At 46.1% G+C, this 27,985-nt stretch overlaps 1 protein-coding gene across 3 annotated transcripts in view; it reads left to right on the top strand.

Annotated features, from left to right (window-relative positions):
- Smg6 (Smg6 nonsense mediated mRNA decay factor) overlaps window positions 1-27,985 on the top strand; it is an 86,820-nt gene that overhangs the window by 2,211 nt on the left and 56,624 nt on the right. Inside the window, exons 2-13 of one of the 3 annotated variants that reach the window (XM_089574285.1) lie at window positions 242-2,201; window positions 4,450-4,572; window positions 6,406-6,595; window positions 7,525-7,793; window positions 9,177-9,255; window positions 10,119-10,229; window positions 16,129-16,323; window positions 17,437-17,498; window positions 19,977-20,122; window positions 22,538-22,817; window positions 25,863-25,960; window positions 27,057-27,160. In XM_089574285.1, coding sequence (XP_089430411.1) covers window positions 242-2,201; window positions 4,450-4,572; window positions 6,406-6,595; window positions 7,525-7,793; window positions 9,177-9,255; window positions 10,119-10,229; window positions 16,129-16,323; window positions 17,437-17,498; window positions 19,977-20,122; window positions 22,538-22,817; window positions 25,863-25,960; window positions 27,057-27,160 — 3,617 coding nt within the window. Of the gene's footprint in view, window positions 1-241; window positions 2,214-4,449; window positions 4,573-6,405; window positions 6,596-7,524; window positions 7,794-9,176; window positions 9,256-10,118; window positions 10,230-16,128; window positions 16,324-17,436; window positions 17,499-19,976; window positions 20,123-22,537; window positions 22,818-25,862; window positions 25,961-27,056; window positions 27,161-27,985 lie in introns of all 3 variants that reach the window. The other 2 variants (XM_089574284.1, XM_089574283.1) reach the window with 2 other exon arrangements.

The raw sequence follows: 27,985 nt of genomic DNA, 5'->3' as shown, positions 1-27,985 counted from the left end.
CACCTGTGTATCAGGAGATTGTAAAATTGGGAGGAAATTGAGAGCTTCCTTTTCGATTTTTTCAGCCATGTAGTCACTTTTTTAGTGCAGAAAAAAAAATACTGGCAACTTTCCAGAAGAGCAGTTCATCAGTGTTGCATCGCTGTCTGTTCCATTGATATCCCCCTTCACCATCCCTCTAAGCCCATGAGGTTTAGTCATTGTTGCATTCCTTATCATAACTCGTGATTATGTCATGCAGATGCTGCCCCCGAGAGGGATAGCAATGGCAAACGTGAAGGCAGAAGGTCAAAGCCCGAGATGGCCATCTACCGACCAGGCATGGGGCTTCCCCAGAAGAACAACGGAAGCTGCAAAGCCGACACTTCCCCAGTGGTTGCCGACACCAAGGGCCAGCAGGATCCTGTGCCGGCCCTCAAGGACCTCTCCCTGAAAGACGGTGCCAACGGGAAGTGGGCAGGCAGCCGTGCCAAGCGTCCTGACCAGCCTGTTTACATGCCACGACACGTCAAGCCATCATCAGAGCGTCCGCCTCCTCCATTTGAAGGGCGACGTGAAACAGTTGTGGTGGATTCTAGGGGTCCTCCGTCTTCGGCCAAGCCCTTTCCCACCGAAAGCGAGAAGTCCGTGGCTACTGAAGTGGCAGATAAGAACTTCGAAAGCAATGCAAAGAAAGCACAGCCTCCCCCTGAACCAGGATGCCAGGAGAGACATCCAAAGCCCGTAGAAATGAAAGCCCCCGAAAATTGCACGGAGCACTCCGGGGAGACGGTGAAGTCTCCTGAGATGAATAGGCCAGCTTTGAAGCAGCAAGTCATATTCCATGAACCTTGTGGTCCCGGTGGGGACGGCAGCACGTTCACTGCACTGAAGGACAGTGAAATGAAGTCTGACAGGTCTTTTTCCAGAGGTGGTAGACGGGGTAGGGGCAGTGGCAGGAGGAGTGGCCCCTTTTCGGAGACTCGGGGCCAAGAGAACTGGAACTGCGGCGAGCGCCAGACAAACCTCGAGAGGCCACAACAAGGAGCACCTGCCAGGACTGCAGGCCGGCCAAGGCGAACATCGTCACCGCATCTAAGGAGCAGCTTCTCGGAGAGTGCAACAAGACAGAGTGGCTCTGATGATGCAGATGAAATTGAACAGGATGTGCGTCGAAGAGGTATGAAAAAGAAAATGAAAAAGAGGAGAAGTAAGCCGAGGGAAGAACAAAAGCCAGCAAGCCCGGCTATGAATGGGCTTTCAACAGGTGGACATCACTCGGATGGCAATGCAACCCCAGAGGAAGACTGGACTGGAGAGCTCATAGTAGAATCTTCTGTGCGTCCAGGGACATGCGGCCCGGAGGACGTGGGGAAAAACAGCACTGCACCAAAACGAGAAAGGAATGACAGCTACCAGAGCTCTTCCCCAGAGCCCTGTCGCTTCACGCGCCGGTTCGTCAACAGGCATCGTCGTGGGTCTCTCTCTGAAGAGGAAAGGGACAGTGGATTGGCAGCACGCACTCAGAATGGCCTGCTGCCTACTCCTTTTGTCAAGGATTGGAGTGCGGCTGTTGTAGAAGAAGAAGAAAAGCAGCGACAGCAGCGCACGCTCAGTCAAAAGGCTGACAACCCTAGGAGTGGGCCCAGCGGCGACTCACCCAGCTGGCACTCGACGCAGATGGAGGTGCGTCGGAAGAATCGCAAGAACGAAGCCACTTCCGCCCAGAAAACCTCTCCGCCAAAGACACATGAGTCCCAGCTCCCTCCCCGCTTCCAGAAGCGTAATAGACCTGCATCTTCCGAGAATGTTGTGGCATCATCGTCGGCGGCCAAAGGTGGACTCATCCGGATCCCATACGACATGAGCCTTGGTGGCTCTCCTTGTGTTTCCTCTGAGCACTGTGAAGAGAGGAGTGCTGTCTCTGCTCCCCCATGCAGCGCGGGCCAAGATAAGCCTCTGATTGCTGTGAAGCCGCAACCTCATGTTCCAGTGGACACCGTGTACAGCAGAACAGCAGTGCCGATAACACCGCAGTCCAGCTTCACATGCCAGTTTGAGGCATCGCCGCCCGTGGTGTCACCCCCCATGGTGTCATCTCCAGTAGTGACGCCACCATATCCAGCTGCTATGCCTGCAGGACCATTTTCGGGCCAGCTGCTTGCTCACGGGCTGTCGCCAGTGTTTCATGGGGACCAGCTGATTTCACCTTCACCAGACGGGTACGGCCGAAGGTCAGCAGTTTGGTTTTTCTTGGTGCTGCAGTTGTTTTGCATGGCCAGCTGTTTTAATTGCTTCTTGTTGCGGTATAAAAAGGTACGGTGAACATTTATATTGTGTACCTTGTTAATGGGGCGTGTGGGTGTTGTGGCCATCATTCTCTCTTGTTTGGTAACCAGTACCTGAAGGCTAGGACTTTTATGGTGCTGCTATATGTAAAGAAAAAAAAATTACGCACTTATCTCTGAATTCAGCATTACAGTCGAACCTGATTATATTGAACTCCAAACAATTTCTGTGCACTGTAAAGCTACAGCGTCAATGTTTAGGAAAATGTATGGCTGTGTCATACAAAAATTAACCGTCACATCCGTTAGATCAAACTTCAAGCAACAGTGGGCGAATCAAGAAGCTGTCTTTCCCGCAACACATCTCCTGGGGTCAGCTTCCCCAGAGGTCCTATTGAACTTTGGGCAACCCCTGTCTACTCATGAAGCTTGCTTTCCCTCAGCGCACCTTCAGAGGTTAATTTTTCCGCAAGGACTTTCTGGTACTATTAGTGTGAAGGTGCTGTGTAGCGCGCAGACCAATGACGATGTGGATTTTCCATGATGTAGGCCTGTAGGCGGCAGGCATGCTGCACACAGCCATCCAGAATATGTGTTTTTAGGGCACTGCACCAGTTGTGTCTACATTGTCATGTAGTTCGCACGTGCAGTACATCATGCTGCCATCGGCAATTTTGCATGGTTTTCATTGTCTCTGTGTGCACGCAATGTTAGCCACGAAACGGCAGAACCTCCCCTCTTTTATGAAAGTGGAAATTGTTGAGCGAGTTGAACGGGGTGAAAAGAAATCTGAAGGCACCGCTGCATACAAGATTCAGAGAGGCACGCTGAGCACTTGAAGAGCAAGGCTGATGTTCAGGCTAAAACAGAGAAGAGATCCACTAACTTCCGCACGTTGTCTTCAGCTTTGTTCAGGAAAACGTATTGTTCTCTATGCCCTTTCATATACCTATACATATATCGACGACCCCCTCATTCCCATTTCGTTGTGTGTACTCTGGAAGGGGCATTTTTGAGAAGAAATCGGGCTTAACCCGATTTCCGAGAAATGTGTTCAGGATTCAAGAATCAGGTAAAATCGGGTTACAACGAAGGGGTCTACATGGATACATTCGATAACGAATGCTCGCTTGTCACGAATGAGGACAGTGCTACTGTCAAAATATGCATTAGGGCAATGGAACTACATCTCAGATACAACGAACGACCGTGGTGGTGTAACTCGGTTACAGTGAACGAGAGGGCTCCGTAAACTCGGCCACGCAGTCAGAAACTCGCGAATTCGGTAAGCGCAGAGATTTTTAGAACGTGCTTCTTTTTTGCATGAGGGTGCCACCGGCGACTGTTCTCTGTCATCGACTGACGTGTCATTTGTTGTCACCCCAGCTATTGAAGCAGGCTGGTTTTAAGTGTTGCAGTGAATTCAAACTGTTTATTAGTGTTTACGCACTTTTTTTGGTGCCTCACGTGACCTAAAGGTCAACTACGTGTCACAGCCATTGTTTGGTTGATGAAACCGAAACCCAAACAGCATGAGAGAAGAAATTCAATTATAAATTATTTAGCAGTTGTAGGCAAATAAAGCGCGGTGATTCATGTATGCTAATGTCCAGCACGTGGGTTTTCAAACCTTTTTGTCTCAAGGAACCTCAACAGCCTCCAACATGTGCCAAGAAACCCTCACCCCTGTCACAGTCAGTTGTCACAAACATCACAATCCGTCGGTGTTGCTTGTGAATGCGTCCTTTTTGTTTTTTGTTGTTTTAAAAGTTGGTCATTTATTTGATTAAGTTGGAGACCATGTTTAGGGAAAGGAGGTGTCCAAAATTCACTGATCATGTCTCCGAAAGGACTCGCACCACTTTTTTGTTGAAAGGCTTCGGTTTTGACTCCAGTTTTAGAGGCATATTCAGTGAGCCTTCATCAAATGACCTAGCATGCTGGCTCTGTTGTCTCGACTTTGTCAGGTGGTAAAAGCAGGATGCCACATTTCATGTTTCAGCCCTGCCCCAAGCAGTAACGCTGACTATGAGATGGCATTTCGATTGGTACTGCCAATAAAACTGCACACTCTGGAGCACGGTAGCAGGCCTCATTCTCATATCTGTAACTGGTTGCAACTTCAATGTGTTGAGAATCTCAGCTGCAAAACTTCACCGTTTTTCTTTTCAAACCTGTGCAGCAGCCGGGTAAAGCCACTCGTGGAGAAGAACCTGCATGATGCAGCTCTTTTGGAGCGAGAGCTCGCCACGTATCTTTCCAAGGGGATCCAGAACATTGACACAAAAGCAATGGGACACTGCAGGTAAGCCTCCTGCAGAGATATGTGACACATCTTCCTCTTGCTACTTAAGAATCGGTCATGGAGCAAGAATCAGTCACTGTGAATACCTCCCACTTGCAGGCACTTGAGCTAGCTACCAGGTAGCGCAAATGATGTGCTTTCCGAGGTTTGAGGTATTGAATTAGGCTTGTTGGTGCCACATAACTGTTCCTGTTGCCTGTGCATCGTTCATCTTGCTTTTTCATCGCTTTCGTCCGCTCATGGAGATGCAATCCTGGGCAACTCCTAGTATAGCAGGGTAAAAGCCCCCCCCCCCTGCTGCACTTGCTGAGGGGGCGTTGGAAAAGAGCAGTGAGGACACTTTGCTATGATGGCCTGTGCTTCAGGACATTTAGCGAAGCTTTAAAGGGGGCTTTAAAGAGACGTTTATTTAACTATGTTCCTTGCGGTGAAAATGGCTACCGTTGAAAGTAGGGGCAAGTTTAATGTGCAAAAAAAAGAGCTCAGATCCTGACATCCAGTGGTTGGACATGGTTGTTTTTTGGTCACTAAGCTCCTTAGTTTACAAGTCGATCCAGTGTATTTATGGGAGTGCTCTAAGGTGGAGTGTATTTTAATGTAGAGATCAATTATTCATGCAATTGGTAATTACTCTTTTAAATTGGAGTTTACAGTTGGCTGCGTGTGTCTACTGCACTGAAATAAACTGTCTGTGATTTTGACATGGTTACTAGAAAAGTAACCTTTATGGTACCACTAAGCTATGCTTTCAGTAGATTTGAAGATGTTTGGAATGGAAAGAAATGCATTAATGATATACGTATAGATAAATATTTAGAAAATGGCATCCAAACCTGCAGGTATTTTTCTTTGACTGACCATGCTTCTGGCATTGGTAATCAGTCCTTCAGGTGTGATATCTTCGATATCATCCAGAATCAGTGAAATTATGTCAAGGCTGCTTCGAGCAGAGCTTTTTCTCAAAGCCTAAGTCCTGCTATCCTGTGAATTTGGGAAGGTAGTGTGTTGGCTCCCAGTGCATGCAAAGCTACTTTGCAATGGACCTTCCATTAGATTATAGCAGGATGCCCAAAATTTGGACCATTAAATCGTAAATAAATTCCGACCAAAGGCAAGAGACAGTAGTTATGGTACTGTATCATTATGCTCTGCAGCTTGTAGCCATGCGTCGGTAATAATTTTTTGTCAGATATTTTTTAATGTTTTTCTTCCATAAAGGGAAGTTATAATTACGTCATTGGCTAATTGGCATACCGTGAAAATAGCCGCATGTTGCAATCATTGCAGAAAAACTAGTATTAAGTGACAGGTCAAGAGGCAGTGAAAATGCATTGTGAAGGAGCACTGCTGAGTGCACTGCTGTAGTTTTAAAAACAAAGTGGTTATTTCAGTTGTAACCGTCTCACTTAACAGATTTTTTCATGATGCCAGAAAAGTGTGCAGATGGTTGTCTTAGGCTCACCTTAGCTGACACCCTGAAGAAATGAATTTTTCAGGGGCCTGCGTTGTAGTCTCTTTGAGCCACTGCACTTGTGCTGCTCTGTTCCAAAGCTGTCAGACATTCTGAGTTCCCACGACTGCTTTTCAGGAACGCTGCTACTCACCACTTTTCTTTTAGCAAGGTTTTGGTAGCCAGGAGGTGGGCAGTGCTGTAGTGTTGTTCCAAAGTTTGCAGCAGTTTTAAGAGGCCTGTTTTCTCCAGTCTTGCAGAAGACCATTCTTCAGCATTTCAAGCTTGGAAGGCACTTGGAGGCGTTTGTGTGTTGGTTGCGCCCGGTGGTCTAGGTTAGGCCACAGAAACTGAAAGCTGCTTTGTGTGATACACTGCCACAGGTGGAAGCTCCAGCTCCGGTACGAAAATGTGATCCTGGCCGACCCGAGGTACTGCGCTGAGCGGAACGTGGAGAACTCTCTGTGGAAGTCCGCCTTCTACCAGGGCATTGAGACGTTCCGCCGTGTCATGGACGAGTGTCCAGACTTTCAAGAAGAAGCCAAGATGCAGCTTCTCAACTTGGTTGATGAGGTGGGGAGGAACTTTGCTTTGGCAGGTTTTACAGAATCTTACAAGGCAGTCCTTGGAATACTCTTGATGCCCTTTTCCTATGTTTCAGTTTGTTTGCAGAGTTTCGTTTTCCTTTTTGTTTTAAAGAGGGCAGATAAGCACATACAGCCCCTGTCAAAAGTGTAGTCCAAGGGGTTTGCTTCTAAGCTGTTTAGCAGGGCTCCGTAGCACATCTAACGGTCCAAGGCTTAGGAAAATTGGGGCACAAAGCCGTTCCTCTTTTGAGAGATTACAGTCGGCGAGGATTTATAAGCAGGCAGGCTGCAGGCCTCACAAGCAAACCCCTTGGGCTGTATACTTTTGATGAGGGGTGTACATGGGTGCATTGTCAAAAGAGAAGTTGAGCAAAGTGCATTTTGGTGATGCTTCATTGGTCAGGCATCAAGAATATTGCATGCACTGCACAAGATGGTCCCCTTTACCATCCAGCACATCAGCAGTACTAAGCCGAACGGGAACCTCTGAGATGAGCAAATGGTGGCCTCTGTTGTAGGGTTTCAGGGGTTTTTGGCAGACATGGTATGAAAGATGAAGGGAAGACGTGCTATAATCAAGGGCTCAGTAGTATGCCGTAGAGAGTTCAAGCTAGAGTGGAGCGCTGAAATAAAAGTGTACTCAGTAGCCAACAGTTGAAATTATTAGTTGCAAGCCTGTGCTGTTGGTGACGGCTCCTGGATTCCGGTGTTACCTGTGAAATCGCGAACTGACGCTTGCTACCATGCTGTCTGCTGGAGCTCAGTACTTAGTATACTAGAATTGCAGCTGGTGCCTGGTGAGATTTTTTTGCACGATTTTATGCTTTTAGAGGTGCAGTGGTTGGCATCATCGAACTTTAGACGTTCCTGCCATTCGGTGCTAGCGCGGCTGCAGTGCGTTTTCTCCTTCCGTAGGGCACCATCTTCTACGAGAACCTCCTGGACAAGTTCCAGGAGACGTATGGCTTCAGCCTGAACCAGTTCCTTGAGCCCGAACTGTGTGGCTCGCTGGGGACGGGGTCCTCTCCCTCGTCGGGTGGGACAGGTACCGCTGGCGGCCGATCCCTCCCAGACTCGGTCAGGATGGTACTCATCTCGGTGCAGAAGATCTACATTTGCCTTGGGGACCTGGCCCGGTACCGGGAGCAGGCCATGGGTACCACCAACTATGGCAAGGCACGCAGGCAAGTAGTGTTCTTTTTCCAACACTGGTTCAGTGTGTGTGGCCATCGTTGAGGGAGAAGGGTGTACGCAAGGCAGAATTGTTGATAATCATCACTGTTATCATTCACATAGTTTAAAAGGTCCATTGAGCATTACGTAATAGGGGAGGGAGACTTGTATAACACAGACAGAGTTCATTGTGAACTTGAGCATAATGCAGGCACTGAAAAGCAAAAGGGACGGACCAAGAAAGTGCATTTTGCAGTAAGTGTCATTTGGATATTTCGCACAACTTGCAGGTGATGCTAACACTCGTAATAAGTTAATGCTCTCATAGGTGGTCTTCAATTTTTCACAAATGAGAAATATACAGTATAAACGCATGTAAGGGTCGCACTTTTTTTTCCAGATTCGGGGGCTAATTTTCGGGATGCGGCCCATACACGCGATGTACGAAAGAAAAAAATTTTTTAAGTAAAAACACACCAATCAGGGAATAAGCGGCATTTATTGTGCGTTCATTCGTCACTCGCATAGTATTTCGACTCTGAGCTGGTGCTGTGCTCTGGTGCACGCTCATCCCAAAAGAGGCTGCGCAGCATGTCCGCTGTCAAGCGTAGCCATTGTTCCGCACTCCCATCACATAGCAGAGCAGCTCTTCTTCCAGTTCGGGAAACTAGCACAGCTTGCCTCGGAAAGCGCGCTTTTTGAAGCTTGTGCTTCTCTTTTGGTTTGCACTTCTCGGCCACGTTGAATTCCCTGTCCGCCGCACGCTTGCCGTGTTCGAGAGCTAATTCCCAACCGTGTAGCTGTTGAGGTCAGCTGTTAAGCTGGTTAAGCTGTTAGCTCATCGGGCTAAAACTACATTACTCGACGGCAGCACGCAAAAGCCACAACCACCACAACTACAGCGAACGCGCTAACACGCCACAAAAGGCTGGAGCTTCAGATACTGATGCTGATGTGGATAGCGGGAAGTCACAGCAGAGAAGAAAAAAATGATGATGATGATGACTGTGGCCTCGGGCGCCATCCATGGACGGTTTTTGGGAGCTCTTGTGCGCATGCTTGGCCTCCGCGATTGAGTGCACTGTTGTTCGCAGCCGGAGCCGATTGCGGAGGCCACGGCGCGTGCATTTAGAAGGCTATTCCCGCCTGGGTAATGGAAAGTTCGGGTGCGACCCTTACACGGATTTTTTTTTAACATTTCCTTCGGGAAAACGAGGTGCGGCCCATACATAGGTGCGGCCCTTTCATGCGTTTATACAGTACATGTGACAGTTATTGGAACTGGCCTTCGGTATGCTCCTTGGCTTTGGGGAATTCATATCTCTGGTTTGTTTGTGAACTACAGGCTGAAACATTTTTTGTGCCTCTTACAATCGTCTTTTTTCTCTTTACAGCTGGTACCTGAAGGCTCAGCAGATAGCCCCCAAGAATGGCCGTCCGTATAACCAGCTTGCCATTCTTGCGCTTTATGCGGTGAGTGTATTGTCGTGTTTACAGTGCGTTTTGTTTTCCGTGGTAACGGCACCCATTTTTCTCCTTGAAGAGGCACATTGTTCCTTTAGCAGTTCTTAGTTCTGTGTTAAGATTGAGTGAAAACAGCCAGTGAGGCTTTTTTTTTTCGTTTTTACTTACCTCAAATCCAGTTTTTCTTGTGCAGGTGATCAGTATAAAAGATTGTTAAAATAATTTTTCACTGGAAAAAATATTTGTATGTGACCATGGCTTTAAAGGCTCATTGTTAGGAGTACTTTTTCCATAAGATGTTGAGATGCTGTAGGTAGTCTTCAGTCACTCAGTGAGCATTTCAACGTTGTGTTCAAGTCCACAAAAGAGAGCAAGAAGGCATTGCAGTCGTAGATTGATTCCTTCACACAGCAGGCAGAAAACAGTGAGATGTCGAAGTGAATTGGATGGCCACTCTAAACTGCTTGGCATGTTGTCACTTCCTGATGAGCCAGTTATGTAGTAGCCCATGCCATGTTTTAGAGAGATAACAGAAGTTGGTGCTGCAGCTTTCGAGTTGCACATATATTGTGAGACCTTCAAGCTGTAGAGCTAGAAAAATGAACTTTTGACTGATCTGCCATTTTTCAAAATCATTTACTCCGCATTTTTAATTTGGGGGTAATGCAGGGCTTACAGAAGCAAATGGCTTTACAGTATGTATGTATGTATAGGGTGTGTAGTTAGTATTGATTCAGCGCCTGTTTTGTGTGGACCAGTGAAATTTTCTGCCTCTGGGTAATCGGCTGGCATAGTTAACTTGTAGTGCATTTGGAGATATTCACTGAGAATTGTTTTTTTATTTGTGCTCTTTTGTTGTTTGTTCCATGTAGAGGCGGAAGCTTGACGCTGTTTATTACTACATGCGGAGCCTTGCGGCGAGCAATCCTTTCCTGACGGCAAGGGAAAGCCTGCTTGCCCTCTTCGATGATGCCAGGAAAAAGGTGCGGCCTTCAAGTCAAACCGCAAAACTCGTTTTTTGCCAGACCGTCACATCTGCTTATGATTTACTCCATAATAGTTGGGCAAATTGTTGATTAGAGAACATGGTGAAAACAAACGCCAAGAAGCAGGACGAGGAAGAGTTGTGTATGTGTCGCTTTTTCCTTGTCCTGTTTCTGCACACTGTTTTTCATCTTGTTCGCGAATGGTTCGTTTCCATCAAAGTGCCAATTGTTGGAGCCATTATTAACTATGGTGATGGGTTAAAAACTAGTTCATTTATTTTTCTGAATGAGTCGGCCATTGCTCCAAATATATGATTAAATAAATTACAGTAGAATCTTGATGATGCGATCGCAATTCATACAAATTTTGGGATGGTGCGAGTTTGTAAAATTCTCTGGCTGGAGTGCACTGTGTACAGTGTAAAATGTGTTGTGTATTCCAAACTGTTCTCCCACGCCACTGCGGGCGATACAAAGACGTGAGCTACACATGACCGCACCCTCGAGCACTAAGCGTTGCCTGCATATCGCCAACGTGCAGTCTGCAGTCATGCAGTACGAATAGTGAGCAGTGAGCGATGCCATGTGCCCTACATATCGACGACGCCAACAGTGAGTTGTGCAGTACACACCGTAAGTGGTGAGAGGCGCTGCATAGCTGTAAATCAGTCTGTCACTGGCATGGTAAAGATGTGCAAAAGAAACACAGACACACGCACACACATAGGACAGGGTACGGGACGAGTGTAACCCTTACGCTTGTTTGTGCTCGTCCCATACCCTGCCTTGTGTGTGTGTTTTTCCCACACAACTTTACCATGTCGGAACAAATACACCAACTAGCCCGACAACATGTTCTACTAAAGCCCATCACCCACAAACAGATCTGTATAAATGCAGTCCCTGTGTTCCTGCATGCAGATTTTGTTTGCTTTGGTTGATACAAATTTATTTATTTATTTATTTCAAGATACCCCTAAAGGCCCTCTTTCACGAGGGTATTACATAGGGGGTGGTAAAAATTACAAATTGTATACATAAAAACATTTAACATCAGTAACAGGGCAAAAAAGAAGCAAGAAAAGAGCAATAACTGGTAGTTAGCAACAATCGAAATGTGGCGGAACAACAAGACGCAAAAAAACAAAAAAACATCGGAATAAACAGAACGAAAAGCGAAACTCAAACACATTACGGTGAACAGAACAGAACTAGAAGAAAACTACACATCGCTTTGATTTTTTAAAAGTTCATGAAATGATGTCGCGTTAGTTTCAGTTGCGATTGTGGAAGGCAGCCGGTTCCAATCAATAATGGTTTTAAGTATGAATGATTTGGCAAAACTTGAAGTGTGACATGTGATGCGTTTGATCTTGAAAGGATGGTCACGGCGTGGAAACACTGCTGTGGGTAAGTGAAAGAAATCGTCGTGAAGCAAAGGATGATGGTAAATTTTGTGAAAAAGAGTTAATCGGGAGAGTTTACGACGATGGGAAAGGCTGTCAAGACCAGCACGAGCTTTTAACGCCGTGACGCTAGTAAAACGTGAGTAGTCGGAATAAATGAAACGAGCAGCACGGTTTTGCAGGGCTTCTATGTTATCTTTGATGTAGGCTTGATCTGGGTCCCATATGGCGGAAGCGTACTCAATTTTAGGTCGAATTAGTGTAATATAAGCAAGTTTACGCACGTGTGCCAGAGCATGTCGAAGGTTACGTTTTAAAAGGCCAAGAGAACGGTTAGCAGCTGCTAGAATGAAGTTAATATGATAGTTCCAGGTTAAGTCTGATTGAATTTTGCATGGTACAAATAGTTTTTGGGACGCACTGGGGTTCATATCATTGAGATACTGCTGTGCATTTTCTGTGACTGTGGTTAAAGCTGGGAGCTGCTCTCCTTTATTTACTTATTTCTTCCTTTGCTGCACTTTGTGACCACATTGCTCAGCTTTGGTGTGTGTGTCACATATGCAGTCAGCCCTTAACGAGTGAAATTGCTTTGGATGATAATTTGTTGAAATTATGCAATTTTATTTAAGGGGGGACACTGGTCTCGAAAAAAAAAAAATTATTAATGAAGTCACAGTTATGAAATCTTCAGGGAATATGTATTTTTGTGTGCCGATTCTAATATAACGTCATATAATTTCATGTAAAACAATTCCTTGAGCACTTATGCACATTTTATGGTAGTATTTTGCAGAGAGTTTTGAAAAAAATTGCTGCGGGAAACTCGCTGAAATGTATGCCATTGGGTTCTCTTGACACCAAGGAATACAATAAGGGCGAAATGGTCTTCCTGCCAATCATAGAACTTAAGTTACAGGGTTTTGAAGTTGTCGCTCCAGAAATGAGAAGGAAAGTGTGTATTCCTGTTTCTGAAGTGTCAGCTTCAGTACCCTATAACTCAAGTTCTATGAGAGCCAGGATGATAATTTTCCCCTTATGGCATTCCTTGGTGTCAAGAGAACCCAATGGCATACATTTCGGCGAGTTTCCTGCAGCAAATTTTCTTCAAAACTCTCCACAAAATACTGGCATAAAAAGTGCATAAGTGCTCAAGGAATTATTTTACATGAAATTAAATGACATATCTACAATCAGTGCACAAAAATACATGTGCCCTGAAAATTTCATAACAATGACTAAATTAATAAAATTTTCTTTTCAAGACCAGTGTCCCCCCTTATTGGCCTACTTGACCGAAATTTTTCAAACCGTAAAAAGGTTGTTTTTTCATAGTACACCCCCGTATTATGCTACCCACAAAACATTACGCTCCAGTTTCAAGCAGTTACGGTGAAAAAGGCACGCAAAAATCTGAGTTTTCAGTACCGAAACTGGGAAAACGGGCGCCATTGCCGCCCGCCGGAAGTGACGCATGTTTGAGACTGTACTCCGGTCGGGTTCGGAGCGTCTGCTCGTTGCGGCTCGAGCAAAGCGCTGGTAGCGGTAGCGCGTGCAGCACTTTGTGCGATAAATACTGGTTATATGTGAAAACACACATCTTGGAACGGATGAAACGCCCTAGAAAAAGTTTTAAACGTGTTTTATTTGCTGTAGTAGACTAGAAAAGTCCTGGCTCGACCTCAGTGAAGATGATCGCGCCGCAATGCTTGTGAGCGCTGTTTGCCTGGCAGTATTCGATTACAGCTTGTGCAAAGTTCGGATATAGCGGAGGAAGGAAGCATATTCAAATGGAGGCCAAGTAGAAGTGCTTGTATTATAAAGTCAGCTTTTTTGAGCGGGCACGCGCGTGCCAACAGCACATGTGCGCTCTGCTGTGCGTGCAATATGGTTGTTGTCTTGATAAAAAAAAAAAATGACCTGCCTTCTCCTTTTCCTTCTCATTTTTCTCCCCCGTCGAAAGGTATTCCTGCCTGGGCACAGAAATTTGGAACAGGTGTTGTGAACGCCAGTTAAATCAATAAAAACAGATGGATGTGTAAAAAGAGAGCTGAAGAGAATTAAGTGCTGCGTTAAGTGAAAGAATATGCCGGAAGCAAAATTTGTGTTGCAAAATAAATATATATTTGTCTCTTCGAGGACCGTGGCATATCAGTGCGGTGCCGATGGTGAGCTGGTTCATCTTTGCGCGCCTCGGTCGGGCAAGCCACTGTGCGTTGTGAAATACATGTCGATTCAAATGAACAAAAATTTATGTGTTGCGTTGATTACAGTATTTACCTAGAACCACTTAAAGCCCGTGTACTGCAGGGACGGAAAGGTTTTTCTAATCTTTTCAAACCACACAGCTGGGCAGAACGACGTGGTTGCCGAACACCAGTCGACCGTATACGCCCACCGCGCAAATTACCGTAGGTGTCTCTAACCAAACATATAAATTTGATATTTATATGTTATGGTATTTATATGTTATGGATCACCAACTAGCCCGCACCCTTACCCTACTGAATAAAATCAAAATTCTTTGAAAAGATTATCATTCAAATAACATGCGTGCAGTTCTCTGGGGTCTTGGAGACGCGTCTCGAATGGTAACGCTGAAGCTTCCTGTAATCGACCTCAAGTGTGAATGGCGTGAGGCAATAAGAAAGTCGACGTTTTCAGTAACGCTTGTGTGGCCTTCCAGGATTCTCAGCCCGGCCTGCAAATCTTCGAGGCAGCAGATACACTCGGCGCACGACGGCATTATTGCGCATTGGGCAGAGCTGTACCTGCAATAAACGGGTGTGCATATGTTGATTCCTTTTCAGACGAAGCAGACCTCTCCTAGACTTCTGCCTGGTGTAAATAACGTGCCGTCAAAAGGGCGTTGCTCGTTGAGCAAAGCCGTCCACTTTAACTTCTGGACCGGCTTAGCTAGCTTGTGACAAGCGGGTCCCCCCTCCTCTTTATTCTCCCGATTAGAGACGCCTCAAAGCCTTCGGTTCGTGGCATGCTTTGGCGATCGGGCCTGAAAGACATAGGTGCTCTGATGCATGATGTAGACCGGGACAGGTCTATTGACAAAGCCCAACCCACAAAAGGGGTTAGCGCGAGGCAGAAGCGTCAGTCACCCACCATTATCTTTTTTGAAGAAGAGAGGGGAATTCACGTTAAAACCTGAGCTCCAGACAGCTGACACCAGCTTTCGAGATCGGGGGAGAAGGGCAGTGGCCGAGAGGTATACATGGTGCTTTCCGCATTCCTCGTATTCCCTTCCGCGGCCATGCACTTCGTCTACATGATGCCAGCAGTTTATTTTTCTCGGATACCATCGAGCTTCGCGGTGAAAACAGCCAGAAACGCGCCAGAAGAAGAGCTTACAAGGGGCGCGCACTCACTTCAGAACGCCTGAAACTGGCGAGCCGGCGATGCCGGTGTCTCAAATGTGCGTCATTTCCGGTCAGGTTTGTTAGTTGTCCAGCACACCGCTAGGGGTCTGCGTCGTCTGCTACAGAGGTTTTTGAACGCTTCTAACTAAAATTCTAGACGCTTCACAGCCCTAATATTAAATATAAATATTGTTAACATGCACACTATATCGAGCGCAAAATTAGCCGAAGTAAAGTTTCGGTCAAGTAGGCCTTTAAACGGAACCAAAGTGGCAGTTTGAATAAACTGGATGTTCAAGTTAAGGGGGGACACTGGTCTTGAAAAGAAAATTTTATTAATTTAGTCATTGTTATGAAATTTTCAGGGCACATGTATCTTCGTGCGCTGATTCTCGATATGTCATTTAATTTCGTGTAAAACAATTCCTTGAGCACTTATGCACTATTTATGCAAGTATTTTGTGGAGAATTTTGAAGAAAATTTGTTGCAGGAAACTGGCTGAAATGTATGCCATTGGGTTCTCTTGACACCAAGGAATACAATAAGGGTAAAATTATCATCCTGGCTATCATAGAACTTGAGTAATAGGGTACTGAAGCTGCCACTTCAGAAACAGGAATACACACTTTCCTTCTCATTTCTGATGCGACAACTTCAAAACTCTATAACTTAAGTTTTATGATAGGCAGGAAGACAATTTCACCCTTATTGTATTCCTTGGTGTCAAGAGAACCCAATGTCATACATTTCAGTGAGTTTCCCGCAGCAAATTTCCTTCAAAACTCTCCGCAAAATACTAGCATAAAAAGTGCATAAGTGCTCAAGGAATTGTTTGACATGAAATTAAATACCAAATTTAGAATCAGTACACAAAAATACATATTCCCTGAAGATTTCGTAACTGACTTCATTAATAAAAATTTTTTTTTTCAAGACCAGTGTCCCCCCTTAAATGGGTTTAAAGAAATGATGAGATTCCTCTGCACGTTTTCGGTCTAGGAAGAGGCAGCTTTCAAACACTTCATGTGAATCAATACCCAAGGACCACAAAAATATTCTGGCGTGCAAGTTCTTGCAATGACATGCCAGATCACCTTTTGCATTTTCCTCTGCCACAGTATGAGCACCTGGAGCGCAAGCGACTGGAGGAAGAGGGCACCAATCAGCAGCCAGCCCTGGAGAGCCCGTGGGATGAGGAGCGACTGGAGATCTGGATTCGCCCCGACGGATCCAGTTCCCACCGGAGCAGCTGCCGCCATGCGGACCAAGCATCACGGGAACTGGAGCAGCTCGTGCAGCTCTCCACTATCGATGTAAGTGTGGCAGGAGGAGAGGGGCGGTTAAATATAAGCGAAGAAGAAGCTGGGGTTTTGTTACAGCCCTTTTTATTGATTGTGATTTTGTTGGGGAAATGGCGCAATGTCTGCCTCCCTCTCATTGGGGGGCTCTGCTTGGAGCCATTGGGAGACCGGTAGAGGTCCCGGGGGAAAGCGGCAGTGTTGGAGGTGAAGTCATAGCTGGCACTAAGAGCGATACACGCGTTTGGTCTGGGAAGGGTCACCAGGGAACGGTCGGCAAGGAAGGGGGCCGGTTCCGCGGGGATCCGTCCTCGAGTCCATGGTGAGGCAGCGGCTCACAGCATGTATTCCAGGCCCGTTGCCTGCAGGAACTCCGGTAGGTGCTGGAGGGCTGCCAGCTCATGTCGGGCAGTAAAGAGAAGGTCGGAGGCCGAGCCCGGCGGTAGACCAAGTAATGGTAGCCCTTCACCAAGGTCCGCCGGGCCTGGTGCTTGACAGTCTCATCATCTCCACCGGAGGGCAAGCAGGAGACGGTGAGCGGCTATGGAGGTGACGGCGAGAGTTCGTCCAGCAGCACCCGCTGCGGAGTCGCAGTAGGAAGCGCTGCTCTTGTCCGGGTAACCTCTGTGGGAGGCGGCAACCCTGGGTTGGGGCACAGGGCAGTTACTGCCTTCTGGAGGACGGGCCTCGAAAAGTCAAAGGCTGTGACAGTCTTGGACTTAGGGGTAGTGGCATGCCACTCTTCTGAGTGTAAATTGCGATGTAAAGAAATTCTTCTCTCTCTTTTACCCTCACTCCCCTCCTTCCTGGCCTCCAGTGCAGGCTAGCCACTGGAACCCATTTACTGGTTAATGCTTCCACCTGCCTTCCCTTCTCCTTTCTCTCTCTTTTTCAGCCGTGACATGCCACAACACCGTTTACCCCAGAGGAAGTACCATATGCAGTTATCGCAGTGAAAGACCAGTTCTAGAACCTCCGCCTTGCATTGTGTTTTGGGGTGCCCTATGTCAACGCAATTCAGTTGTTATCAAGCGTTGCATGTGAAACTTTTCGTTTCTGTGTGTGTGTGTTATGGTTTAACGGAATATTTTCTTCCTTTATAATTTTGGCAATTTCCTACCTTTGCAGCTCAACAAGCGGTACATCTTGAGTTTCCTGCATGTCCACGGGAAGCTCTTCACCAAGGTTGGGTAAGTACACCGTCCACATTTGGGTTCACTCCCTCTGTTAAAGAGGAAATGGCTTTCTGATGGGGCAGTAATTGCAGTTAGGTTCCACATGAGTGTAGCTATGGACTGCTGAGGAAGGCTGGCTACACCTTCCTGAAATTTGGAGAAAAATTGGTCCCCGTTTTGAGCTCAAGCTTGGGATCACCCTCTTGCTGGAACAGTAAGGATGGCTCTCGGCAGGACGGATATCTGCCTTTGTAGCTGTGTTGCTGCGTGCAGGCAGATGTTACTCATAATGTTTACTTTTACCAAGTATCGTGTGCAAAACTACCAAAAGCAGCCGTTATGACATGTTTGGTTGATGAAGGCCAGTGTTAATCATTCGGAACTGCAGTAATTCTTGTTAAATACGGCTTTTTTCTTTTAACACCACTGAATGCGCAGTTTCTTTCTGTCACCTTCGATTACACAAGCAACAGCGTCGTTGACGGCTTGCTTGTTGCTCAGAATTGTCGGCAGTGTGCTCAGCACCACTTTTTCTTCGCTCCTGGGCTGACAGCTTTAACAATGGCCTCCTCCTGCTCTAGTGAAATGGTCTTACGCTTCCGCTTGCCGCCACTGTCTTCCACCTCACTTTTTTAACCACCGGAACGAAGCACAGATATTGTGTGACAGGTGGCCACGTGACAAGGCGCGTGGAAAACTGTGTTGCTGAATTGGCCGACAGCCTAGCACCCATGTGCCTTGTGCAAAAGCACCGCAATGGCACCGCACATTGGAGTTGGTACCATGAAGCCACTCTCCTCAACTCTGGTTGGCAGAGTTGAGAGGAGGGCAGGAAAAAAATAAAGAAAGAAGACCTGAGGAAAGAGCCTCTCGGCGTTGGAGTTTTGAACTGCTTTAGCGATTGCATGTGCTGTAGTAATGCAGGCAGTCGGAGGTCAGCTTAATTGTTTGGAACAGCCGTTATAAGTCATATATCTTGCGTATACAAATCTCATGGGCTCTTGAGAAATGTTCATATCACCTGAATTCCTTATCGTCAAAAAATGAGCAAAATCTGCAAGAAATGCATCTCTGCAAATCTGTCCACAGCTGGCAGGATTTATCTTCAGTGGCGCTCGGTGCTTACTGCACAACTGGTGATTGTGGCATCAGTGAGGTGTGGGTGGCAATTGGGACTTCGGCAGTGTGCACTCCCTCCGCATACCAGCACTTTCAGTGTGTTCAGAACATCGGAACTACTACACGTAGTGCGTAGTCTCTAGCTGGGGAATTATGCAAATTGATGCCATGCCGTAATTAGTACCATGGAGATTCTGCTGTATTCTATATTTGATGTTTGTGGCAGCAATAGTGTGTGTTTTCTGTCTTGTTATGAAGTCGCTCTGCCCCCCCCCCCCCCCCCCCCCCCTCCTCTTTCCTTTTTTAAAATTTATTTACAGTTAAACCTGGATATAACAAAGTTGACAAAAAAAGTTTGGGTATTTTCGTTGCATGGAGTTTTCGTGAGGATGCCTGACAGGGCAGTGCAGAGCAGAAACCAAAATAAGAAATATATGTCGGTGAAACCATGTTGAAAAGGTTTACAGAAAATCGCATTACTCAGAAGTCATAACAACGGAGAAATGTTCCGTGATTGCACTGATAGCGCAGCTGCCGCCACCACTGCCGCAGCTTGCGCAACTCTGCTGCGAGCAGAGTGGGAAAGGGGGAGTGGCGGGGACACCGCGGCCGATCTAGAGGTGAACACGCGCAGTCACATCACTGCCATAGACTGGCCTCACAGGCACGATTGTTCCCTCATGTTCCCTCTTTCGTTCTGCCTGCTGCTGTTGCCCCCAGGAAACGGACTCTTCGCCTTTTTCGCTGGCGCTCTCCGCCATCACCACTGCAAAAGTCCGAACGCGCGAGAGCAATTAGCGCCGGAATATTGCGAGCAACCATGGGGCAGGGATGTCCATGCACAGCTCGTGCCGTTCTGTTTTTGCTATGTCCTATCATTTTTCGCTGCTTTTTTAATGCCATGTGCGGTATGGCGCTCGAAAAGTGAAAGCTACGGAGATGCGACGGCACTGGAGCAACGACGCGTTGTCTCAGCTGCGGTTGCGATCGCTGATGTTCCTCTCATGCCGGTTCTTGCTTTATCGTCGTGAGTTTATGCCAAATTTCGTGACTCGGCCCAAGCTAACAGATAGTCAGCCTAGTGAGTTCGTTATATCGAGGTCAACCGCTGCTACATGTTCGTTACATGGAGGTCTCAAATACACGCGCTCGAAGGGGGCGGCTTTCCGGAATTAAAAAACTTCGTTATATCAAGGAATTTGGTATATGGAGGTTCGTGACATCCAGGTTTAGCTGTATTGTCTGTTCGCAGATTCTGAGGCATTCATAACCATTCAGTCTGTATCCACGTGAGCTCGATCAACTTTTTGACGTGTATCGTTCAACTGTGTGCTGTGACGCTGATGTGCAACTTGGCGCCCTCTTTTGCCGCAGCATGGAAACATTCCCCGAGACTGCTCGGCGGATGCTGATGGAGTTTCGGTGCCTGCTCCAGAGGACGCCTGCGGCCATCACCCACACCCGGCATCTGCAGTTGCTCGCCATCAACATGTTCACTGTGGCCAATACTTCACTGAAAGGTTGGTGCGAGTGATGGGTGTCCACTTGCCTTTGCACTTGATTCTTAGTCTTTTTTTTTAGCACCCTGTTTTTTATGCTGTTTTGCTATCATTAAATTGTGCTAACTACCGTATTTACCCAATTCCAACGCGCCCCCGATTCCAACGCGCACCCAATTTACGGCACCAAAAAAAAAAAAAATCAACCCCCGATTCTAACGCGCGCCCGATATTGGTAATGAAAAAAAAAAACTACAAACCCCGCTTCTAATGTGCATGTGACTTCCACGAATGAAAATAATTTGCAACCGTTTTTATATTTTAAGGAGAGATAAGGGTGAAAAAAACGGGATTTTTTTCGATACAGTCGATTTTGTATTTTCTGGCGTTTTGTATTCCCCCAAGCCTCTTCTTTTATGTATAAAAAAATCAAAGCCGATAATCAGTGGGAAGTTAGTAAAAATGCTATTAAAGCACTCGCGGTGGCTCGCGAAAGTGCGAATTTGACCGAATTTCGGGAACCCGGCATTTCGCTCCACGGCGTCGCCCGCTCTTGAATTTTCGCGGGAAGTAGTAGGCCTACCCATCTTCCAGCAGAAGCCACTTCGGCGGCGGCGCATTCTTGATAAAAATACGAAAAAAAAAGATCGTTTCCCGCCCGAGTCGAGCGTCGCGACTGGCCCTTCAAATCACGTGGTACGATCGGAGCCCTTCCATTGGGTACGAGCATTCCACCGCACGGTCGGACGCAGACGCACTTTCTTCGTTCTGCCGCCACCGAGACGTGAACCAACACTTCTGCCCGGGTTTTTCCCCTTTCTCCGCTATGGATGTGACTGAGAAAAGAGATTTTCGTTCACGCAAGTTCCTGACAAAGCATCAATATAAAGGAAGACGCCCCAAGCGCAAGCGGAGAGCTCCGGTTACGGGAGGTCCGTCTGCTGCTAGGCGTAACTGCGGCAACGGCGATGCACCATTTGGATCCTTCAAGCTTCTTGCGGAGCATCCATGACCAACGTTGTCCATGACTTCGTCAGTGCATCTGAGCGAAAGATAAAGATGTTCGACGGCCAAAACAAGCGTAAATACGAGCGCGGAAACGCTGTTATCTGTGAGATCTGTGAGCCTGATGCACGATCTTGTCAGCGGCGCGGCGTGCCCCGCCTGCGGACGATGTAATCTCTGTCAGAGAATCGGCCGCAAAACAGAAAGGACTCTCATCGTTTTTGGAACTTTACCGCCGAAATGACGCGTTTCCGACAACCGTTGTTTCATCAACACATTCTTCGAGCCGCGTATCTCGATAGTGCAAAGGCAGTGATGAGGCGTCCGCCCGCGGCAGTGCACGGGATACCGTCGCCGTGAACGTGGTCGCTGAGCACGCGACTAATGACAAGCGCCACACCGGTTGAAAACGGCTACTGCGACGCAGAAAACGACGAGCAAACGTTGCCAGCAGTTAGTGAGCTCCCACATCGTATAATGGCGATGACGATGGGCAGCTATGGGGCAGTTTCGGTTTGCACTCGAATCCAACGCGCATGCGATTTTGAGACGTATTTTCCCCGAAAGAAGGTGCGCGTTAGAATTGGGTACATACGGTAGTTCATTTTCAGACCTTAATGTGGAATGAAAAGCATGGAATGGTGTACAAACGGAAGTGTGCGCATGCTTTTCCGGGGTGGTGCTACACAATCTTTACTTCAGAGCCGTTGCACAGTTGGAATTTGTGATAACTGTATGTTTTGGTGCATGCAGTTTAAGAAAGTGCATCTTTTGGGGCAACCACAGAGTCAGACTGTGTGCTTATGTGTTGAGATTATGGCTGCAGGTCACTCAAATGCAGCGATTGTTGGCTTTGGCAGCCAACTTTTGATGCCACTGAGTTCTGTCTCGGGGGCGTGAGTTATGAGTGGGACCACAGAAATATTTGAACTGCTGGCCTGTTAAAGTGGAGTAAGTACTTGGTGTGGTCCGCACTGAATCTTAATTCTTTTCAGCAAAATGGAAAATTAGCCAAGTTGGTACTGACCAGCTTTGCCCTGAGATAGTTGAAGCATTCCTGACCTCTCACTTAAAAGTGAACGTGCATGGCAAACTGTGCATGGCATTACAAGCATGAAGCATGGCATTACAAGCATGGAGGGTCCTTTTTATGAGCACACGTTGAACCTTTTGGCTTTGCTACTTGAAGTGTCTACTCTACCTTGGAAATGCGTACCCGTGCATTCTTTTACCTGTCTTGTACATTCTTTGTGTCCTGTTTAAATCTTTATTAGCGGTAAATATAGACGTTCTTCTTTCAGTAAGCTTTTACTTGACAGTGGCAGGGCATGCATTGTCTTTACTCTGTCATCGTAGTCCTTTTAGGCTCAGAAGATGCAGAGTAGATGCAGAGTCAAATTCTTTCTTTCCTTGCTCTTCTCTTGTCTGCAGGGTGCAACCTGGACCCCGACTGCCGGTCTCTGCTCCAGGAGCAGAGCCTGCAGGTGGTGCTCGCCCACGTGGCCATCATGCTGGAGAGGGCCACCCAGCTGCTGCAGCAGGGCTCCTCCTCTTCCTCCCCGTCCTCCACGCCGGGCTCCTCGTCCCCGCGGGTCTCCCTCTCGGATGACCTGGCCGACCTGCTGCCCTCCCTGAAGGTGTGGACCGACTGGATGTCCTGCCAGAAGCGGCTCTGGATGCCACCGCCCTCACCCTGCGAGTACAACACCAGGTGCGGGTACTTTCATTTGGTTCTCTGTTCGGCTGCTGCGTGGGCTTCCCTTGGGTGGAGGCTGGTGGAACTTCTGGAGTGGGACAGACAGACAGATGCTGGCATTTTAAGGCGAAATTAAGGGGGGACACTGGTCTTGAAAAAAAAATTTTTTATTAATGAAGTCTCAGTTACGAAATCTTCAGGGAATATGTATTTTTGTGTGCTGATTCTAAATATGTCATTTAATTTCATGTAAAAAAATTCCTTGAGCACATGCACTTTATGTGCTAGTATTTTGCGAAGAGTTTTGAAGAAAATTTGCTGCGGGAAACTCGCTGAAATGTATGCCGTTGGGTTCTGTTGACACCAAGGAATACAGTAAGAGTAAAATTGTCTTCCTGCCTATCATAGAACTTAAGCTATAGAGTTCTGAAGTTGTCGCTTCAGAAATGAGAAGGAAAGTGTGTATTCCTGTTCCTGAAGTGGCAGCTTCAGTACCCTACAACTCAAGTTCTATGAGAGCCAGGATTATAATTTTACCCTTATTGTATTCCTTGGTGTCAAGAGAACCCAATGGCATACATTTCGGCGAGTTTCCCGCAGCAAATTTTCTTCAAAACTCTTCGCAAAATACTTGCATAAAAAGTGCATAAGTTCTCAAGGAATTGTTTTACATGAAATTAAGTGACATATCTAGAATCGGCGCACAAATATACATGTGCCCTGAAAATTTCATAACTATGACTAAATTAACAAAAAATTTTTTTCAAGACCAGTGTCCCCCCTTAATGTTGTCGACAGAAGGTTGTTAGCAGAGGTGTCGCGCTTTTTCTAGTCAGACCAGAAAAAAAAATCTTTGCGCACGATGGGATTCGAGCCACCATCCTTCCGTTCCGCAGCCGAGCGTGCTAATGGCTGCGCTACTTTCTACTAGTGCATATGTAGTTCTCCTTGCCTAGGACGCTGGAGAGTGTTTGCAGAAAGGCGTCGAATCAGACGGATTCCTCCCAAATGCCCTCTAGTGTCTCCAGCATTTAAGATTCACAAACAATTGCATACGTAATTAACATCTTAACCACACATCAGTGACACAAGCAGCAACACCGCGCTAAAGGCTTTCGCCTCACCGCACTTTAGGTCAACAAAGTGCCCCCTGAATTTTTTTGCATTTTGACACCGGTACTGCTTTCACAGTTTAAAAAAAATGCAGGTTAGCTAAAGGCAAACAGAATGTCTGGGGTTCAACGTGGCTTGAACCTAGTTATTCAGTCAAACCCACTTATAACAATACCAGTTATAACAATATATCGATATAACAATGGTCAGTCGCGGCACCGTCAGCTTTTGCATGTGTTGTATTATATTTTCGGAACAACCCTGTTATAACAGTTATTGGTTATAACGATGGTATTTCCATGGCACTTCAGTATTGTTATAAATGGATTTGACTGTATAAGCAAAAAGCTCTTTTAAGCATGATTTCCACTGTCTCAAATCAAATGTCAAGGTCAAAGGTAGAGGTCACGTACCCAGTGGTCATAGTCATATGATCATGTGGTCATACTACCATAGCTTGGGCCATACCACCACGCAGTTAAGTTTGGTTTGACCTTGGGAGGCAGTGAAGGTTGCTGTCTCATCCACATCGAAATCGGAAGTTGTACCTCGAGAAGTAGAGCTCTTGCTCTAAAAGATGGCAAGCTTCATCTGCTGTTTAATGACTGGCTAACAGAAGGGTTGCAGTGGGTAGATTGGTATTTTCTTCAAAATGCTTTCCTGTGGAGGAGAAAATAACTACGCAGAAGGTGCTCAGTTACAATGTTTTCATGTTCCTCACAGCTCTCTGTTTGGCACATGATAGCCTTAGCTGCTCATGTGCCACAACCCTGTTTTCATGTTCCAACAAGTGGTCAGCTGTGTTGCGAAGTTATATGTTGGTACTATTGAAAGGGTCAGTAATACTTAAAGGTGCACTGAAGAGGAACCTGAACTCATATATTTACCGCTGGAACTCGATCTAACGTTCCGAGTGCTGTTAGAAACTTCGAATTATTGCCCTGTGCGGCCGATTTCCCTAATTTAAATCGGATTAACGTCCGGCTCCCACTTTTTTTTTTTTTTTTAATTCCTCGCGTACGGTGGGAGGAGTCGACCAACCGGTCAGCCAGTCCTGTGGCAGCTTGCCGCTCTGCCATCGGCGGAGTGATATGTAGTGATCGGCGAAAGCAAAGAGTCCACGCGTATTTTTATTTCCGTGGGCCTAATTTGCAGCTATGTAGTCTCTGACTAAATCTATTTATTGGCGGAAACCTATATAAAAAAAAATAAAAGCGAAAGCAAAGCTGCCACGCAACTGCCTGAAAGGCACTCCATGCGTTGGTCAACTCCTCCCACCGTATGCAGGAAATTTTAAAAAAAAAGGCGGGAGCCGGACGTTAATCCGATTTAATTAGGGAAATCGGCCGCACAGGGCAGTAAATCGAAGTTTCTAAGAATGCTGGGAACGTGTTGATCGAGTTCCCGTGGCAAAAAGACAAGTTCAGATTCCTCTTCAGTGCACCTTTAAAGGGTTGTAGGCATATTGACACTGAGTGTAGGAGCTGTGTTCTCAAGTCATTGTTTTCTATGGAGATCGGGGCTTTGTGCTTGGGTACACAAGATGGACCCCTTTCGTAAATGCTAGATTCGCAGTGTTGCGTGGTCAGCTAACGATGGATGGGCAAAATTTTAATAAAACCGTTGTGTATCTATTTTTAATGTGGAACATGTCAACCTGGTTCCAGTGACAGCATAACTTGCAGCTGTGAAGTACTGGTGTGTGCGTAAAGGCCAGTTATCTATTGTCAGTTGCTGCATTGATAATGTGGCTCTTGAGTTGATAGTGTGCACTGCACTGAAGGGAGTCGTGTCGCATTGTAGTGCCTTATTTTGTTGGCTTCTCTGGAAGGCAGCCACCAAAACTTTGGAGCAACTTTGGAAGCAGGCATGCTGTGTTGTTTTCGTAAGTTGCTCGTGTGTGTCTAATGAAATGCTTGGCTTCCTTTTTTCTCTTTTCTTTTTTAGTGTAAAAGGAAATGTCTGGACAATGCTGGCAGACCTGTTGACAGTTCTGCGAAAGTTGAACTTGAGCGACGTGCCATTTTACAAGGAGCCTGCGGAAGGTAGGTACTTTCTGCATGCGCTCAGGAATTTGTGGTTGTAAAGTACGAATGCGTGGTAAACTTGTGTACTGGTTGCTCAAATTTTTTGATATTGTTGGTTTCTCAAAGCTATAATTCGGCTGGTAGGCTTTTGAGAAGTGCTTTGTGTCGGTGGGACGACATTGCCTCAAGCACACTGTCAGTGGTTGTGATGGTTAAGGGGGGACACTGGTCTTTGAGACCAAAAAATGACCAAAAAATCTATTTTCAAAAAATGAGATTTGTGGAATCTGCAGCTATTATTTTCCAACCGTACCAATTTTTTCCCTTAAGAAACCAGCATTTTGACCATAATATTAAATTCAGATCATCGTGTGGGCTGAATTTATGCTGGAGCAGACAATTTAATGGCATGAAAATTTTGGACATCTGGCTGTCTTAGTATGTCGATATCTCAACATCTAGGACAGATAGACATGTCATATTGTTTGCTAAGGGAAGCTGAAGGCACTGTGTGTGCCATAATCGAAGCAGATTTGTTCAATCACACTTCAAAAATTTATAATTTCGCAAAGTTTATCGATGCATTACATTCACACCTTGAATGTTGATATTCCAAGTGCTGTAAAATTACTAATGAGGGTAATAAGTAAAAATGGTTTTGATTATTGCACTCGTTAATCACCATACTATGTAGCCATGGATTAAAAATGATTTTTTATTGAGCAGTTTTTTTTGCGCCGAGGTACTAATGAATGGCTAATTAAAATTAATTATCTTGGGAACCGACTAATTTATGTGAAAGGTAATTTCATTGCTGAAATCAGTATAAAAAACTGAGCAAGGTGGTACAGTTTCATTAGGATTGGACTAAAAGTAAGGAAAATAGATCTAAGACCAGTGTCCCCCCTTAAGATGCCTTTGAGGGCTGAAAATGTGCTTTGAATACCCCAATGAGGCACTGAATCACAAGTTTGAGTGCAGTTTGGTTTCTAGCGTAGCAATTAAACCACAAACCGGTGGTCACGAGTAGTGAAAACAGGAGTGAGTCTGTTGCGGTTGTCAGGGCTGCAGGAGTGAAGCAGCGTCGCTCGCCCTGGTACTACTTGCATTGCAGATCGTGAGTTGGTGACACTACCCGAAGATGCTTCTCTGGCCAGCTTTGTGCCCCTGCTCGGCGCCCCTCAAGAGGCATTCTACGTCCAGGTCCCTTGCGATCGGGTGAGTCCTGGGGTCGTTAGGAGGTGAAAGCATCTCTTTGAAACAGTAGGTCTTGTCGGCATTGTAAATGTAGAATGCATTCCAAGGCTTGCGAGCCATATTGTCGTGGACCTACTTTGCATCCACTCTGCAGAGCTCACAAACAGTGGGAATTCATGTCCAGGCTTTCCTGGGTGACAACAAAGAGGACACTGGTCTTGAAAAGAAAATTTTATTAATTCAGTCATAGTTATGAAATTTTCAGGGCACATGTATTTTTGTGCGCTGATTCTAGATATGTCATTTAATTTCATGTAAAACAATTCCTTGAGCACTTATGCACTTTTTATGCAAGTATTTTGCGGAGAGTTTTGAAGAAAATTTGCTCCAGGAAACTCGCTGAAATGTATGCCGTTGGGTTCTCTTGACACCAAGGAATACAATAAGGGTAAAATTGTCACCCTGGCTCTCATAGAACTTGAGTAATAGGGTACTGAAGCTGCCACTTCAGAAACAGGAATGCACACTTTCCTTTTCATTTCTGAAGCAACAACTTCAAAACTCTATAACTTAAGTTCTATGATAGGCAGGAAGACAATTTCACCCTTATTGTATTCCTTGGTGTCAAGAGAACTCAATGGCATACATTTCAGCCAGTTTCCCGCAGAAAATTTTCTTCAAAACTCTCCGCAAAATACTAGCATAAAAAGTGCATAAGTGCTCAAGGAATTAATTTACATGACGTTAAATGACATATTTAGAATCAGCACACAAAAATACATATTCCCTGAAGATTTTGTAACTGTGACTGCATTAATAAAAATTTTTTTTCAAGACCAGTGTCCC

The sequence above is a fragment of the Amblyomma mixtum genome, chromosome 2 (assembly GCF_055824585.1).
Source record: "Amblyomma mixtum isolate Tamu chromosome 2, ASM5582458v1, whole genome shotgun sequence".
Taxonomy (NCBI): Eukaryota; Metazoa; Arthropoda; class Arachnida; order Ixodida; family Ixodidae; genus Amblyomma; species Amblyomma mixtum.
The sequence above is the reverse complement of the archived record's forward strand: the minus strand, read 5'-3'. Positions and strand labels throughout refer to the sequence as shown.